The sequence below is a fragment of the Anomalospiza imberbis genome, chromosome 21, assembly GCF_031753505.1.
Source record: "Anomalospiza imberbis isolate Cuckoo-Finch-1a 21T00152 chromosome 21, ASM3175350v1, whole genome shotgun sequence".
Taxonomy (NCBI): domain Eukaryota; kingdom Metazoa; phylum Chordata; class Aves; order Passeriformes; family Viduidae; genus Anomalospiza; species Anomalospiza imberbis.
This window is the reverse complement of record NC_089701.1, coordinates 900,608-916,664: the sequence shown is the minus strand read 5'-3', so window position 1 is coordinate 916,664 and position 16,057 is coordinate 900,608. Positions and strand designations below refer to the sequence as shown.

Here is a 16,057-nt window from a genome sequence, read left to right as displayed (position 1 = left end):
CTGTCTCGGGGCTGAGGTGAGCCAGGGGTGGCCAGTCTTTGGGTGGGCAGGATGCACAGTGGGCAGGTGACATCCTGGCCAGAGCCTGCCCATGGTTGCAGTCTGTTGGCACCCACTGAGGGTGCACCAAAACTTCAGTCCTTGTTCCACCCCAGGAGCTGCCTCCACCTGGATCCCCTGCAGCTCAGCTGTCTGGACACTGCCAGGCTCCAGGACCAGGGTCTTGGCAGAGGGCTCTGCTTGGGACATGGTGCCCAGCCATGCCAGTAGCCCCCAGGTGATCCCTGGGGAGCAGAAGGCTCAGTGCCAGTGCCACAGCCCTCATGCTGTGCCCCCACCCATTCGCTGCCCATGCTGGGACATGTTTGGTGGGAGAACGTTGGTGCCACCAGGGCCTCTGGTCGGTCTCCAGGAGCTGCAGGGAGGTGCAGGGATGTGGTGTGATATGGGGACACAGGTGCCGAGGCTGACGACCCTGAGCAGCTGTGGGAAAGGGCTGGGCAGCGGGTGGTGGGCGGTGGCGGTGGCCGGAGGGAAGGGAGGGGAGCCACGGGCCTTGGCGGTGCCGCCGCTGACTCACTCACCAGTGGAAACAGAAATCTTTCCCAGGCTTACGCCACCAGCTCCACAGCACCCCGGCCTCGCCACGGCAGCCCCTCGGGCCAGCTGGGTGCACCTGCAAACAGCCCTTCCCTGGCAGCACCCACGGCACGGCACGGCATGGTAGGGAGCACGGGGCTCTCGTGGCTGGGCTCTGCTCAGCCTGATGCAGGGGCTTTCTCCATCTCCCTATGGATGCACAGCCAGTCTGGCTGGGAGCCAGGAGCCCCAGCAGGCAGCAGCCCCCAGCCCTGGGAGCCCCAGGGCCACCTTGGCCCGGGAGCCCCCAGGACGGCGGGAGCCGAGCCCTGCGGCGCTGCGCCTGCGTCCGGACACTGCCCGTATTCATGGGGCAGCAGGGCCAGGGCAGCGTGGGGCAAGTCCTCCCCCAGGCCGGCCAACAAAACGGGCATTCAGGGCCAGGCGCAGGCGGCTGCCCTGGGCAGACCTAGGCCATCTGTGAGGCCAGCGGGACGCGGCATTTTCCTGCCAGGCCTCACAGCCTGGGGCTCGTGGTCACCAGATGCACCAGACACGCTGCTCACACGCAGCCACGCAGGGCCAGCTCTTCCAGCATGCCTGTGCTGGGCACGGCACAGCTGAGGGAACTGGGGTGTGCCCAGGTGGTCGCTCCCAAGCTCCCTGCCCCACAAAGCACTTGGCATCTCCCTCCATGTCCCACTGCCCACAAGTCCCACTGTGTGCAGAAACCGGGGACAGCCCTGTGGTAGTGCTCAGGGCAGCAGCCAAGGACCATCCTGAAGGAGGAAGGTGACAGGAGCAGTGACAGGAGCGTTAGGAGACCTGGAGATTGTGTCCGTCACAGCAAACACCAGCCAAGGGAGGTGGGTCCTAGGCTTTCCTCGGCAATATTTGGTTTACAGTTGGACTCAATCTTGAGGGTCTTTTCCATCCTAAAAGACTCTGTGATTATACAGCTCACATTGTCCTCTGCCCCTCTGCAGCCCCTCCTCCCCCAGCCCCCAGGCCCTGCCCTAGATGCAGAACTGGGTCCAGGAGTGGATGCTGCCAGCTCCCACTGACACCATCCGCTCCGGGCCAGTCCCGCTGTGCTGGGCAGAAACATCTGGTCCTGTTGGATGTGTTCCAGGGCACAGGGCCAGGGCTCCCTCTGCAGCAGCACCAGCCCTGGGCCGTGCCCTGCAGCCAGCCAGCAGCTGCTCCTCCGTCCTCATCCCCGCCCGGGAAATTATTTATTTGTTGAAGAACGTCTTTTCCCAGGAAACCTCCCCAGTGCTGAGGGACATCTTCAGTTACAAGGAGCAAATAAACAGTCTGAGTTTCCGAGGCTCTGACGCACTGCAAACACCGGTGCTAAACCCAGGGCTGGCGTTGGCAGCTGTGCGGGGTCAGCGCTGCAGCACGGCAGGGTCCCAGACCGACCCCACAGCCAGGCAGCGCCGTGCCAGAGGGGGACAGGAGCCACACAGCCTGCAGGGGCACAGGGGACATGCTGTGTGGTCCCCACAGAGGCAGTGCAACGCTGGGATGCCCTGGGGACTGGGTGGCCCTCAGCTGGGGGTTCCTACCACTGGCTTCCCTCGCTCTGGGGACCAGCAAGGCTGGAGAGTGTTCACTCAGCCCTGATAGCAGTGGCTTCTGCCGGGGAGCTGGGGCAGCATGGGCACCCTCTGGGGCTGGCTGGTAAAGAGGGAACCAGCACAGACCACCAGAGACCCCAGCCAGGACAGGCTCTGCCTTGTTCTCACAGCAGGAACAATAGTGTTCTCCACCTGTGCCTTGAAGGAAGCTCATCACTTCACCTCTGTCCTCTCAATCAGTCTCTTGTTCCTGGTCACTTAAAGGGCTGCTTGTCTGCAGGATGTCTCCTGTGACAGGACAGGGCAGTTCTGATGGAACGGCCAGACTGGTTGGTTTTGTCACACAGCTATGGGTGGATGGAGTAATTCAGCCCCAGGATTTAGTGCAGTACCAGAAACATGTTCACCTTCTCAAATGGCTGCTGAGGGCTGTGCACAAACTGAAGTCTGAGCTGTTCTCCAGGACTGCCTCCCACTTCAGCATGGGGATGGCTCCTGGATGCTCAGTGCCTGCTCAGTTGGGGTTTTTCCCCGTTTTTGTGTTTCCCACCCGCTTGTTACTGATTGGCATGCCAGTGACCCGTACTGATTGGATCCTTGAGACAGCAGATCCTCTCTTGGCAGTGCAACTGCTCCCATGGCTGGGGTGGAAGGTGACACCTGGAGCACACCCTGACACTGTCACCAGTGTCTGCAGTGCAGACTTCAGGCGGCGTTTGCTTTGCTGTTGTCAGGAACGCTGGCAGAGCTGCCAGACTCCCCTCAGCCGCGCTGCTGGAGCAGCACAGGGCACACAGCTCCCCAAAGAGAAGCCCGAATGCAGCCTGGCACGATCTGGCAGCAGCCACCTGCCCCGGCCTGCCCCGTTCCCAGCACAGGGCTCAGCCTCTCTCCTGTCTCCCTCTGCCATCAGGCTCCTGGGACAGGAACGTGTGGATCTGGGATCCTCACGGGGTGCTCCTGCTCCTGGGGAGGCAGGCAGCTTATGCTCCCCCTGGAGCAGCTCTGCCAGCCCCAGCAGGACACCCGGACATGGAGACGCGGCCCTCTGTGACGCTGCCTGCCTGCCTGGGAGCCGAGCCGAGCCAAGGAGCCGGTTCCCACACGCAGCTCCCCTGGCCCAGCGCTGTGCCAGCCCGGCTCCTCTCGCTGCCAGACACGTCCCAGCCACCCCGGCTCCAAACAAAGGCACGGCACAGCCCAGGTGACATCACAGCGCAGCCACCCCTCGCAACGCCACCATGTAGGGGAAATTCCCTGCACCACACATGATTAGGCCTCTCTGGATAAAACTAGCTGGAGGCTTAAAAATCCTTAATTGAGGGAGCAGAATTAAGATATTTTTCCTAAACAGAATCTGGATCCAATCTAGGAACTCCCTAATGGATAGGGAATTTTTTATGTTCGAATGCATTGGCTGCACTAACACAAACCATGAGTGCTGCAGCCCCCATGCTCCAGCAGCACTGTGGAACTCTTCCTCACAATGAGGACCAAAAAAGGCTTTTGGAATTGCAATTCCATCGAGTCCCAAAGTACTCCACAGGGGACAAAGACAAACCATTTAACCCGTGCTGTGCTTTGCAGGTATAAAGAAGTGTGGAACTGTGAGGCCATGAATGCTCTGGGAGTTCAGAGCTTCTCCATACCCTGAGCTCACGCGCCCTCAGCAGCACCCACACCCACAGAGAACACCTGGTCTGACACTATCCCCCCAAAAGGGGTTCTCCTTAGCTGCGAGCTGCCCAGGGATCTGAACCTAGTGCTGACAAGTTTCCGTGACGTCCCGTAAAATCCCTCAGCTAATTAATTTATTTCTATTAACCCTTAAACACTGGCACGAGATAAAATTTTAAACTGTGATAAATAGTGGTAAGTATTGACTGACTACCAACATTTGTGAAAAGCTTCCATTTGGCATCAATCTCAGGTTAAATACTTCTTACACGTTTGGATGAACCAGCCTCACAGATCTGTACCCATCCATGCCTGCTCCTCTGAGGAAAATAAAACTGCCAGGTCTGTATTTTCATTAGCAGCTGCAGTTCAAACACTTTCTGTGAGTCCTCCCATTTCCCTCCATTAGGCTGATGACTCCTTTATGGCCTCTTTACCCACCACCACCACCAAAGAAACCAGCAGAGACACTTCCAAACCAAACTCCATTTAATGAGCCGTGCCCAGAGCCCAGCCCGGGCTATGCCTTGATGGCGAATTTCCGGGCCGGGTACAAACGTTCCTTTCGCTGCTGCTTCTTGGTCTTCAGGTTCTCCTCGTGCTTGTTGAGCCTGCGCCGCATGGCCCGAGTCTTCTTGGGCCGCAGATCCAGGGGCTTGTACTTCTTGCCCTGTTAGCAAAGACACACAGCAGCCGAGTTCAGACACAGCTCGGAGCTGAGCTCCTGCCACAGCACCAGCACCACTGCCCAGCCTCTTTTCCTCGGCGCTATCATTACATCCTGGACGCTCAGGAGACTCCTCTCTGAGCGGGTTCTAACTTTTGCAGCAGCTCTGACTCAGGTTTAAGTAAGGCCTAATCTTACAAGCCCCAGTTATCCAGCACCTCTTGAAAAGATCTTTTTTTCCCAGCCAATGTGATCTAATTCAAGCTCCAGGAAGTCATAATCTAAAAATTACAGAACCGTATCAAATTGAAGAACTTATTGGCCACCTGAAAGATGATTAAATTTAAAACAAAAGAGTATCTGCATTTCTGCAAACTACATCTCTGAGCAAGTTCAGCCCACCCCCCACAGAAGGGATGCTGCCAGAGGACTCTCCTGCAAAAGCAGACTCACACCAAGCTTGCAGAATTCTTGCACTAATATTTAAAAAGCAACCATGACCAGAGAACTTTAAACTGAACATAAGTTAGAGTTTTTCACGTTTTAGAGCTTTGAAGTAGCAATCCTTCCCACAAACTTTGTAATTGTGAACGGCAAGAGTGTAAAGGCCACTCATGGAAAATGTCTGTCCTTACCTTGTAGAACTTCCTCAAGTTCTCCTTCTGGGTCTGGTTGATGACAGTCAACACTCTGGCAATGGATTTGCGCACCACACGGCTGCGGGGGGGAAGAGAGGGATCTGAGGAGAGCCTGCAGGAGCAGCTGCACTGCTCGAACCCGGGTACCGCGCCCGTGTGCGCTCCGGACCCCTCACACTGCCGGTGCCTCAGTGCAGCAACCACCGGCAGCGCCCGGCTCGGCACCGCTGCGCAGACACAGACCGGCCCTGGGGCCCCCTGCGATGCGCTCCGCTTCCACGCCGGTTTCCCAGGCTTTTTCCCAGAGCACACAGCCAGCCCAGCCCGCGAGAGCAGCTCCGAGGCACGGCGCAGCCGGGCACTCGGCGGCCCCTGCCCAGCTCCGCGCGGCCCCGGCCCCACTCACATCTTGGACAGCTTGGAGGCGGCCCCGCCGGTCACTTTGGCCACGCGCAGCTGCGACAGCTCCACCTTCAGATCCTCCAGCTGCTTCAGCAGCTCCTCCTTCTTCTTCCCGCGCAGGTCTCGGGCCTTGATCTTGGCCTGCGGGCGGCGGACAGCCCGTCAGTCCCCCCGCCCGACCCCGGGCCCGCACCCCGCACCCCCTCAGCCCCCGCGGCGCGAATATGTGGGCCCGGTGGGACGGGGGCGGACCGCCGGGACTCCCGGTCCCGGCGGGACGCGGGGCATTCCCGGGTTGCCGGTCCCGGCTGGCGGTGGGTCCCCGGGTGGCCGTTCCCGCGGGATGCCGGCGGATCCCGGTGCGGTTCCCGCGGGATGCCGGCGGATTCCCGAGGCGCGGCCCGGCTCTCTCACCATGGCGGGCGGCGCGGCGCTGCGCGGGCCGGAAGGGCGGAAGCGGCGCAGGGACGGGGGCGGGGCCGCGGCAGGACCGTACCAACGCGCGCTGGGCGGGGGGAGGAGCCTGCGCGCCTGGCGCCCTCCGCGGGATGCGCGGTGGCCCCGGCCGGGGCGCTGACAGGCAGGGCGGGAGGCACGGCCGGCCCCGGGCTCTGGGGCCGCCGCCCCCGCCCTCTCTCGGCCACCGGAGCCCCGTCAGACCGCAGCCGGTGTTCTCACGCTGGCCGAGGTGCGGCACTCTTGCACCGACAGTGATGGGGACGTGATGGCGGGCGGGGCGGGAGCGGCCGCCGCGGCACCGCGGAGCACGGGCAGGGCCGTGCGTGCAGGCGGCGGCGCGGGACGGGCGGGCGGACGGGCCGGTCTCGCTCCCCGCGGCGCCGCCGCCGCCGTATCCAAGCAGCCGCCGCGCCTCACCGGCAGTGCGCGGGAGGGCGGGGCCTCTCGATTGACGGCCGGCGCAGCCAATCAGAACGCCTTCTCGCCGTTAGCCTGGGCGCTCGGCCAATAGGAGCGCGCGGGGGCGGGGCGGGCCGGCGCGGACCGGCGCGAGGCGGCAGCCGCGCTCCCCGAACCTCGGCGGCGCTGCGGCCGCGCCCGGACCGGCACCGTGGTCGGGAGCGGCGGGTACGGACGGTGAGCGGGACCGTCCGGCAGCGCCTGCCCCGCTCCGGCCCGGCCTCCAGGTGCGGGGGGCGGAGCGGCGGCGCGGGCGGACGCGGGCGGGGCGGCGGCGGGGGCGGGCGGGAGCGGCGGCGGCGGCTGCGGGCGCCTCGGGGCAGTCCCGACGGCGGCGCGCCCCTCACCGCGGTCTCGCCCCCGCAGAGCTCCGGGCCCGGCGGAAGAGCCCCGCCGCGCGTGGGAGCCCAGGTGAGGCGGCAGGTGCGGGCGGGGCCTGCGCGGAGCATCCCCCGGCGGCGCGGCGGGTCCGTGCCCGGTGCCGCGGTGAGGGCCGGCGGGGGCGGGAGCGGGAGCTGCCGAGCCCCGGCGGCGGCACGGGGCCGTGCTCGCCGCTGTCTTCGCTGCTAACGGAGAGGAGGAACACGATGTGACACGTCTAACGCTTAGGCCCGGCTTGGCAGCGTAGCTGGAATATCGCCCGAGCGACCCCCTCCTTTTTAACTTCTCCGTTCCTCGCGCTCCGTTCCCGCCCGCGGCGGGCGAGGCTGGCGGTGCCGGGCACGCCGCTGACAGGTAGCGGCGTTCGGCGTCGCCAGACGAGCCCGTTGGGATGGAATGTTGCAGGATTTTACGGGAGCAGTCTGTGCAGCGCCGGATAGGCAAGCTGCCGGTTTGGTGGAATCATCATGGGTTTGTTCTGATTTTAAACTTCCATCGCAGCAGTTCCCTCGTCACCAGTTTTTATTTGTTTTTGTACAGAGAGGTGTCTTGGACAATAGGTGACATGAGATGCCCTTGGGGATAGAAGCTGGATGGTTGTTATGTTGTGTCATCCCCTCAAATTTCTTGCCTTATAAAAATGTCCGTAACCTGTTAAAGCATTCAAGATCAAGGCTGCAGGTTTTCAGCTCTAGATCTAATCTCCCACCACAGAATAGGACCTGTTTTTATCAATGTCTCAGTTGCACGTCTGTCATTTAATAACCAGACTCCAAGCTTCTACGCTTTAGCTCTGTCTGGGGCAAGCAATTCTAGTCCTCCAACCTGCAAAATGGACCCCTTAGCATTAAAAAAAAAAAAAAATCTGGATTTTGCACCAGCTCTCCAAATGCAACCTATTCTTCGTGGCATCTTGTCCAAGCTAATGCAAAGCAGCACTGTGGGGCCAAAGGAAGACTAAAATGTGAGCGAGTCTCCCAGAATGCGTGTGCTTCCCTCTGCTCCTGCGGGCAGCGGGACTGCTGTGGTGGCAGCAGTCCTAGAAAATTGTACAACATCATCCTGGTATGGGTCTTGCCGTGGGATCTGCAGGTGCAGTTCCTGCCTGGGGTCTCCTCACCCCGCCTGACCCCGTGGTTTGGTGGTTGTGCTGTCCCTGGCATGGTGGAGGAAGCACTTCGGGAGCCTGGTGCCCTGCTGGGGATCGTGTGTGTAGAAAGAAGAGGCTTCATTTTCAAATCAGATTAATACAGTCTCATTCAAGATGTTTGGATAAATTGGAGCACGATTTATATTAAATGAAAGAAAGAGTGAGTCACTTCACCAGGAGCAGAGAGCATTATTCTCCAGTCATTCTGGGCTGCCAGAGCAATACAGACAGTCACGAATGTGATGGCCAGATCCTTTACTGCAGGAAATAGAAAAACCATTCACAGAAACTATATGGAGAGAGGAAATATTTTGTTGTGCTACAAAGGAGAATGTGATCATTGTTTTGTCTTGAAACATGGCTACAGTACACTATCAAAATTCAGTTGGCAATCCGTGTCCCTTACAAACAAGGGAATATTTTATCACAACGATGTCTAGTTGGGCTTTGCTCTGTATGTAAGAATGATACTGCCTTCTGTGCTCTTTTGAGAAAGTCGATCTACAAGTGATAAAGATGCTGAAAGTGCATTCCAGCGGGAGGAACATGAACCTCATTGTTAATAATTTCTGTGCGCCTGTTTTATTTTGTGGAGGGAAGTAATAAAAATGGAGTGTAACGATTCAAAACATCGAGAAGCTCCTAACCCGAGTCAGTTCTGCATTGGGATCAGATGGTGGTGTCCGTGGCCTTGCAGGGAGGGCACAGGTTTGGGGAGGTGGGAGCCGGGGGCTGCAGCTCTCCCGCGGCTGCTGCTCCTGTCACATGATGCTCTGCACAGTCCCCTGCTCGCACTGCAGCTGCCTCGCTGCCGTGTGCCGCTCGCATCTCCCCTCTTCTTGCATCACTTTTATTCTGGTTTAGCTCTGTTGGCGTTAAATGGAGTTGTTGATGATGTGCTGCAGCACAGATGGATAATGGGAATTCATTGGATTATCTGGACACGTTACTTTGTTGGCTTATCTTTTATTCTGCTTGGTGTGCTTTGGGTAAGGAAAGAAGATCTCTGGTGTGAAAGTCTGTTCTGAGGTGGTGTTACTGTCTAAAGAGCTGCAATGGAGCTGATATTAAACAAAAACCCCCAACACCCCCACTAGTCCCCTAAAGCACAGTACAGCTATTGGATTCTGACCATAAAACCTGGATGTTGATGTCTTTTTACACAGAACTTTACTCAGTTCTCATTTTTTCATAAAAATGATTGCTTCCATTGGAACAATCTTGGGAGAAGGGCAACTGAGACCTGTACATGCAGATTTTATAATAATTTTGTTTGGTGTTCTTGCGTAAGAGCGTTCTGCAGGCTTGGCTTTTACGGCTAAGATGCACTGTTGAAGCACAAAAGCTCTGTTGGAGCTGTGTAGTTTTTAAACAGGCTGGAAACAGAGGTATGGTGTGGAGCATGTGTTACAGCAAGAGGAGACAGTTCAAAGGAGTGGACCGAGTTGTGTGTGGGAGCTGCACTGCGGGTCAAATGGAGGTCTGGTTCTGTAAAGTATGTAAGGAAGTTGCCAACACAAATATTACCTTGCGGCTTACATGTGCTGAGAGAACGCAGCACAGCCCTGCAGCAGGGATGGAGCAGAGTAACCATCAATCTGGTTCCCTGAGGATGTCAGTCAGGAAAGGAAGTGTGCGACGCCAGAAAGCCTGGATAGAACTGCAGGTTTAGAGGACTTGTTGTTTGAAGTATTTTTAATTATTGCTATTAATATAATGGAACACAGACTAGGAGCTGAGTTTTTAAAATACAATTAAAGCAGAAGTCAGCAGAGGGATTTCTCTGCTGTGAGGCAGAGGCACGGCTCAGGAGCAGTACCTGCTCAGGAAGGTGAATTCCCAGAGTGCTGATGCTCTCCATGCAGTTCCCAAGCGTGTAGCAGCTCCCACCAAACGCCGGTTTGGAGGGAAGAAGTGAACCGAAGGGATCAGAAAGCTTTCCCAAGCTTGTCCTGCATTCCCTTTTGTCGGAATACAGTTCCAGTTGGAAGGCAGCCATTGGCACCTTGGAAAGGATGGGAGCAGGCTGCGGAGTGTGACGATAGCTGCCCTCCAGATCGGGTGCTGGCCTCAGCTGCCATTTGGGCCAGCCAGTAAATCATTTGGCTCGCTGGAAGGAAGCCTCTCCATCCCATTGCTGTACAGTGCAGCTCAGTGTTAGCTGTTTCATTTCAAATTAATGAGTGTACATGAAAGAGTTAAAACATCAGTTGTAGTCAGAGAAAAGAAAGAAAAATCTTTCTTGTAACTGGGATGCTTTTCAGGAACTTGGCTGCTGGGAAGGCGAGAGGCATGTGCTTTTCCACCCTGCTTTAGGTGATGGCTTAGTTCAAGGGGGCCCAGATTTGGCTCAGTCAACAGTTGTGTTGGCATCTTGCCATCAAATGTGCATAAAATGGAGCTGACTGCAATTCCCTCCTCACTCTAACATGGAGGGGCAGCCGGAGGGACCCGAGGCTGCTGTGCCGTGCCGTAGGTTGGCTTGGCTCTGAGGCTTACCCTGGCACGTGCAATCCCTGCAGCACGAGCTGTTGCATTGTGACTGGGTCGTTGCTTTCGAGTCCCTGGGTTGTATTTTGGTGTCTTGTCATAAGTAATGCATTTCAGCCTTGTTGTGCCTGTGCTCCCAAAATCTCTCTCCTTTCTCACAGTGGCTCATGTGCTTTTCCAGATGTAGGAGGTTTGTCTCTCATTTGCAGACTCTTCCTATGATTCTGTGGCTTATGCGCATTGCCACAAAATCGAGATAAAACGCAACTGGCATTTTAGCTGCTCCAAGAACATTGTGTGTAAATAAACCACTAAATAGTTCAGCCTGTGAAATGTAAATACACACAGCTCACTGCCACAGCTGATGGTGTTTTTCTGTCTCCTTTCTACCCTCCCACCCCTGCCAAGAGTGGGCCAGCCTGATGGATTTTTTCCCTCTTGCTCTTTCATACAAAGCAAATGACTGCTAAGTACCATGTAGGTGGTATGCAGGACCACGACAGATTCATGATTTGAATTTGGATGAAAAGAAGCACTTGTGTCCTCTTCCACATTGCTTCTGCACCATCTTCTAGAGATTCCTAGACTCTGATGACCCAGAAATTCTTCTTTGGTCTGACTTTGAGCTTGAGCCTATTTTTAATAGCAAAGCAGTGAAGTCAGTAGAAGAGCAGAGGCCCAACTGTGATGACATTTTTAGCCTGTGCCCTTTGTTCATCCTGTACACAAAAGGTCGTGAACTGCAGTGAAAGAGGGATCACAGAGGGCGCAGAACAGACAAAGGTGGAACAAATTGTCAGTGGCAGAAACATAAAGAAGAGAAGCGAAAGTTTTGTGTTCTGACGGCGATTGAAGGCCACGTGCGTCCCATGGTGAGATGATGTCTCTGGTGGTCAAAGTGAGTTCCTCGGAGTGAATTTAGAGGAGTCTGCTGGTGAGGTGTGGCTTCCATGGGCTCGGTGGAGGAGGCAGGAAGGGACTACACGGTTTCCATGGCATGATGTTAATGAGCACCTCCGCATTTTTCTGAGAGAAAAGATGCCAAAACTGCAGTTCTGGATACAGACAGGTGTGCTTCTAAGCAATAAAAGTATTTTTAAATACGTCTGAAACATATGAAAAGCCTGATTCTACAGACGAAGCACTTACTTGAGGTTAAAATAATGGGGTTGACACTGCATGTTGTATTTTCTGACTCATTTGACTCAGAACGGAGTTGAATTTGTGGTGTTGCCGATTTTCCTACAGGAAGTCATGAGGCTGTTCCTGCTGAGGTTTCACAGGTAATGCAGAGATGGCAGCTCCCCTTAACTCTGTGCTCTTATTGTGAGGCTGTTTGCAGATCTTCTCGTCTTCTGATGTGCTGAGGGAGGAATCGTGCATTCATGTGAGAGTAGTAAACTTTCAGTTTGCAGTAATAAAATTTGTGTACCTTGTATAACAGTTCTTGTGTAACTGTGAGTGCCTGCTCTGCCACTTCCACTGGCTGCAGCTGGGGAATGTGTGTGTGTGGGTTTATCTTGTTGTCTTATTTATCCCCTGCCCGCTCCTTTCCCTTTTTTAGGAATGCAATTGCACGATCAAGCTTCCTCCTTTTTTCTTCTTCTCCAAGCAGCTTTTAAATCCCTTGTCTGATGAAACTGTTGTTGCTCTGGGGGGAAAGGTCCTCAAGATTGTCTTGTGAGTAGTTTTCACAAAATTCAAAAGAAGTTGAAGCTATGTGTGTAGTGCATCGATTAAAGGGATGGACAGACAGAAGAAAGTTGTTGTGTTGTAGGAAGCATCTGGCCTGCCCCTCAGAACATGAGGAGCCCCAGGGCAGTGGCAGCTTTCCCTGTGCTGGGGAGAGCTGGGTTTATTGGGATGCAGAGGGAAGGATCAGTCCAGGTCGATGTGGGACCAGGTTCCCTGTCCCTGCAGGAGTCACTGCTGACCCTGACTGCTCGTGCACAGGAGTGTGGGTGTGTTCATACACAGGCTCACTGGGGTTTCTGTCTTTTTATTATTTTTCTAAGTGACTTCTCTCTTGCCTAATCTTTAGAGGTAGCAGTATTTTTGCAAGTTAGCTGTAAAAATGTGTACTTTATTAGGAAAACCGGTTTCTTGGAGAATTCCCATTAGGAGGTAGTTGCTAGACATAGTTGCATTTGCAGGTGATTTTGCCAGCCCCGCTGTAATTTGTATATGAAGTCAATAATTCATTTCTCCATAGTGCCCTTTGAAGTAAACAAACATCCAGGCAGAGAGAACATGATTTGACCAACATTATCAGTTAAATACAACAGCTACTTGTTTCTGTTTCTTAAGTTAAAGTTGCTTATCATTGTGGCATTCAGACAAAAGTGTCCCCAAAGCCCAGGCTCTGTCCTTTTCCTCGTGCAGTCCACGTGCGTGTCCACGGAGCGCTGAGCAGAGCTGGGACACAAACGCTCGCTCGGGTTGTTCCCTGAGCTGGCCCTGGGCATTGCTGTGCCCCGGGACTGAGCTCAGCTGTGGGCTCAGCCTGCTCCCAGATGCCTCCTGCAGCATCCAGCGAGCTGCTGGAGTAGGAGCTGGATATGTCTGGAAGAGCTGCAGCCACTGCAGTGCAGACGTGCCCTGAGGTGAGCAGTGGTTGGGGTGAGGAATGTCTGTGATTGGTTCCAAATTTTACTAAAAACCTTGGAATCATAAAGAAATCTTTCCTCCCCTGCCTACATTTTGTAAAGAAATGGTTTGATGTATAACTGCTCATTGCCATTCCCTCTGAATTCCTGACTCCAGCAGGCTGTGAGGTTTTCAGTGCCTGTCTGGGGGAATTGCTCATTATTTATTTCAATGTTCCTTGGGCAGAACTGAGTGGTGTCTTGGGAACTTCAGGGCAGTGGCCCTTGATGGAGAGTTAGGTATTCTGGCAAGAGGAATGAATTTGGTTTGTAATGCATTTTGTGTTGTCTGAGGCTCTGTCAGGACTAGCACTCTGAGCAGATCACATGGAAACACACAGATGGTTTTCCCAAAACGTGCAGTGTAGCGTTGAAAGAAAACATGAGACATGAGTGTGCCAGTCTGCAGAAGAAAAGGACAGGCAAACAGGGAGCCAAGGTAGGCATCCTGCTTGGTGAAGGTAAGATTGGCTGGTTGTTGACAGAGTTTTGAGACATGATGGTTCCAGGCTTTGAGTGTGGACAATCAGGAGGTTAGTTTTATCTGTGCTGTGAATTTGCAGATAAGGAATAGATACCAGCTGTGTGCCTGGCTTTGTGTCGCATCCCCTTTTGGCAGTGATGCCGTGGGAGATGTGTCAGGATGAAAAGTGGAAAGAGAGCTGGTCTCTGACTCAAGGTTTGACAGCTTTAAAATCCTGATAGACTGGAATGTGTTTTCCACCACTGGTTTCTGTAGGGAGCAGTTCTAGGAATATCTTTGTTTGGGGAAAATCCTGTATCGACGAGATAGATGAGCAAAGTGTGCTTGCTTTTGGTTTTTGGTTACTACTTGTGCCTCTAAACAGGGAGCGGGAAACATTTGAAAGCCAGTCAAGATTCCGTAACTGAGAAGAAGTGATGTCTTAAAAAAAGGCAGTTGAGTTGTGCAAGTGCTCTGTCAGGAGGTCAAGGTGCTGCGTCCAGGAAACTGCTCCTGATCTACCTGTGCTCACTGATAGCTTACAGACCCCTGACATCCTCCTGTGTCCTGTGCCCTCTGGTTACACCGTGGCTGCACCTTCAGTGTGTGAGTTTTCCTTTGCTCCTACGTCGGTGGGGAGTTGTGACCCTCCCCTTCCAGCAGGCAGCTGAATGGCAGCTTACGGTGATCCTGGCTATGTAGCAAAGCTAAGAGGATGTAATGCACTTATTGAACACATCCATGCTGGACTTGCATTGTCAGCTTGATTTCCCCGACCCAGAGCATTCCCTCGTGGCTCACAAAGCCTGCCTTGCTTTGCAGGCCTGAGTCCCAGGGCAGGGCCACTGGGGAGTGCATACCATTAACTTCAGCACTCTTTTTCCCTTCCAGCTAAGCCTGGAAAACCTTAGCCAAAAGACAGCAAACCACAGGGAAGTGGAGACGTGTGTGATGTAAGTGACATCTGACTTTAAAAATACTGGCCAGCACCGTGAAACCTCTGTCCCTGTCCCATATCCCTCCTCCCGCTGCCCTTCTGCTCCAGCTTTAACTGCCATCCTCTGGCGTGTCTGTGAAGCTTTGCTGCCATGGGTGCTGCAACGGGATGAATTTGTAAAATCCAATAATGTATTGCATTAAGCAAACCTGGAATTGCGTGTTCTGAGGGCTTGTAGGGAAGAGCCTGGCACACCAAGTGTGGGGCTTGGCAAGCACGGGTTTTCTGCCTTGTATGGCCTGAGGAGCTGGCAAAATCTTTGAGAGAAGAATAAGTTCTGCTGGAAGCCACCATTTTCTGACTTATTCTAACAGTCTTTTAAACCAGTGTTTCAGTGTCTCCTTCTGCAGACCCTGGAGAGCATTTTTGAATGTGTTACTTAAGAAAAATTGTCATGCAAAACAGCCCCACAGTTTCTTTCAGCATGAAAGAAAGCAAAAAGCATCAAACAGAGAACAAGAAATTAAGTAGGTGATATTCCTGGTATAGTTGAGCTGTCAAAACTGGGAGAACTGTCTGTCTGCAGACGAGCAGGGATCCATGTGATAACTTCTAGTATCAAAGGGAAGGAGAGGTCCCCGTTGTGGATGTGCTCCTGGTTGCTTTTTATTTACATTGTTCATTTGGAGCTGAGCAGTCCCTTAGGAAAGGGCCATGTCAGGAGCTGTATTCCTCCCCTTCCTGTGCCCACTTGCTGTTCTAATAATAATTCTCCCTCCTGTCTGTACTGCTGCTGCATTACAACACAGTCCTTAGTGCATGAGCACCTCCTCCTCTCCCGAGCTGCTCCTGATAGTAGCTCTTCCTTTGTACAGCACCAAATACCACCCCCTTCAGAGCATGGTAAGCCAAAACCAGTGCATGAGATAACTAATTTTATTTTCCTTCTCTGTCAGCTGGAAAAGCCAGCTTCACATGTTTTTCCAGCCTTCCAACACCTTTCACATTGGCAGGCTATGGATTTTCTTGTGTATCTTTTATTGATTGCATAAATGGCTTCTTCACAGTGGGTCTGGTGAACTCCTTGCATGTGAGAAATACTTGTTTTTAAAAAACAGCCCAAAGCCTAGTTGGTTTTATTTGCCTGTGCCAGGCTGGCACAGGTTATGTTGGCAGTGGTTGGGGTTGTTGGGTAGTGTAACTTAAGGGTGATGTAAAATAAAATTCGCTGCCATGAAATTAAAAGACTGATATCTAGATTGTATGAAACATACTTTGCAACTTAAGCAAGCTCCTCAATTTTTGCAAATGTATCTGAAGCTGCTCTGGAGCGCCTGGACTGCCACGGTGGAGCGCAGAACCTACAGGCTCGCTGCAGGATTTAGGTCACCCTTGCTGTGGAGCACACAGGACCTGGGGTATTGTCCCTCTTCCTGAAATCCCTGAATCGTCTCCTGGCTACTTCTGACATCTGTTTTTTAGGTCTCACTGTTCACTTCAATCTCATATGCTGGTGCTTGAAGTTCT

The 16,057-nt window shown here is 54.0% G+C and overlaps 2 protein-coding genes across 10 annotated transcripts in view; one reads left to right on the top strand and one right to left on the bottom strand.

Moving 5' to 3' along the window:
* Nucleotides 1-4,310: 4,310 nt before the first annotated feature.
* Nucleotides 4,311-6,070, bottom strand: RPL35 (ribosomal protein L35). Its single transcript, XM_068211738.1, has 4 exons — nt 5,961-6,070; nt 5,551-5,687; nt 5,142-5,223; nt 4,311-4,509 (listed from the first exon to the last, which is right to left on the bottom strand). Exons 1-4 carry the CDS (start codon nt 5,961-5,963, stop codon nt 4,360-4,362), a joined length of 372 nt encoding a protein of 123 aa, XP_068067839.1. The 5' UTR covers nt 5,964-6,070; the 3' UTR covers nt 4,311-4,359.
* A 93-nt stretch (nt 6,071-6,163) lies between these two features.
* Nucleotides 6,164-16,057, top strand: part of SCAI (suppressor of cancer cell invasion) — a 35,609-nt gene continuing 25,715 nt past the window's right edge. The window contains exons 1-3 of one of the 9 annotated variants that reach the window (XM_068210896.1): nt 6,551-6,691; nt 14,485-14,546; nt 15,851-15,948. Coding sequence is in view for 7 of the 9 variants with exons in the window: in XM_068210889.1 (XP_068066990.1) it covers nt 13,513-13,569; nt 14,485-14,546 (119 nt within the window). In the remaining 2 variants the exon portion in view is untranslated. Of the gene's footprint in view, nt 6,235-6,550; nt 6,692-6,731; nt 6,876-13,078; nt 13,570-14,484; nt 14,547-15,850; nt 15,949-16,057 lie in introns of those variants that run through there. The other 8 variants (XM_068210897.1, XM_068210895.1, XM_068210894.1 and 5 more) reach the window with 8 other exon arrangements.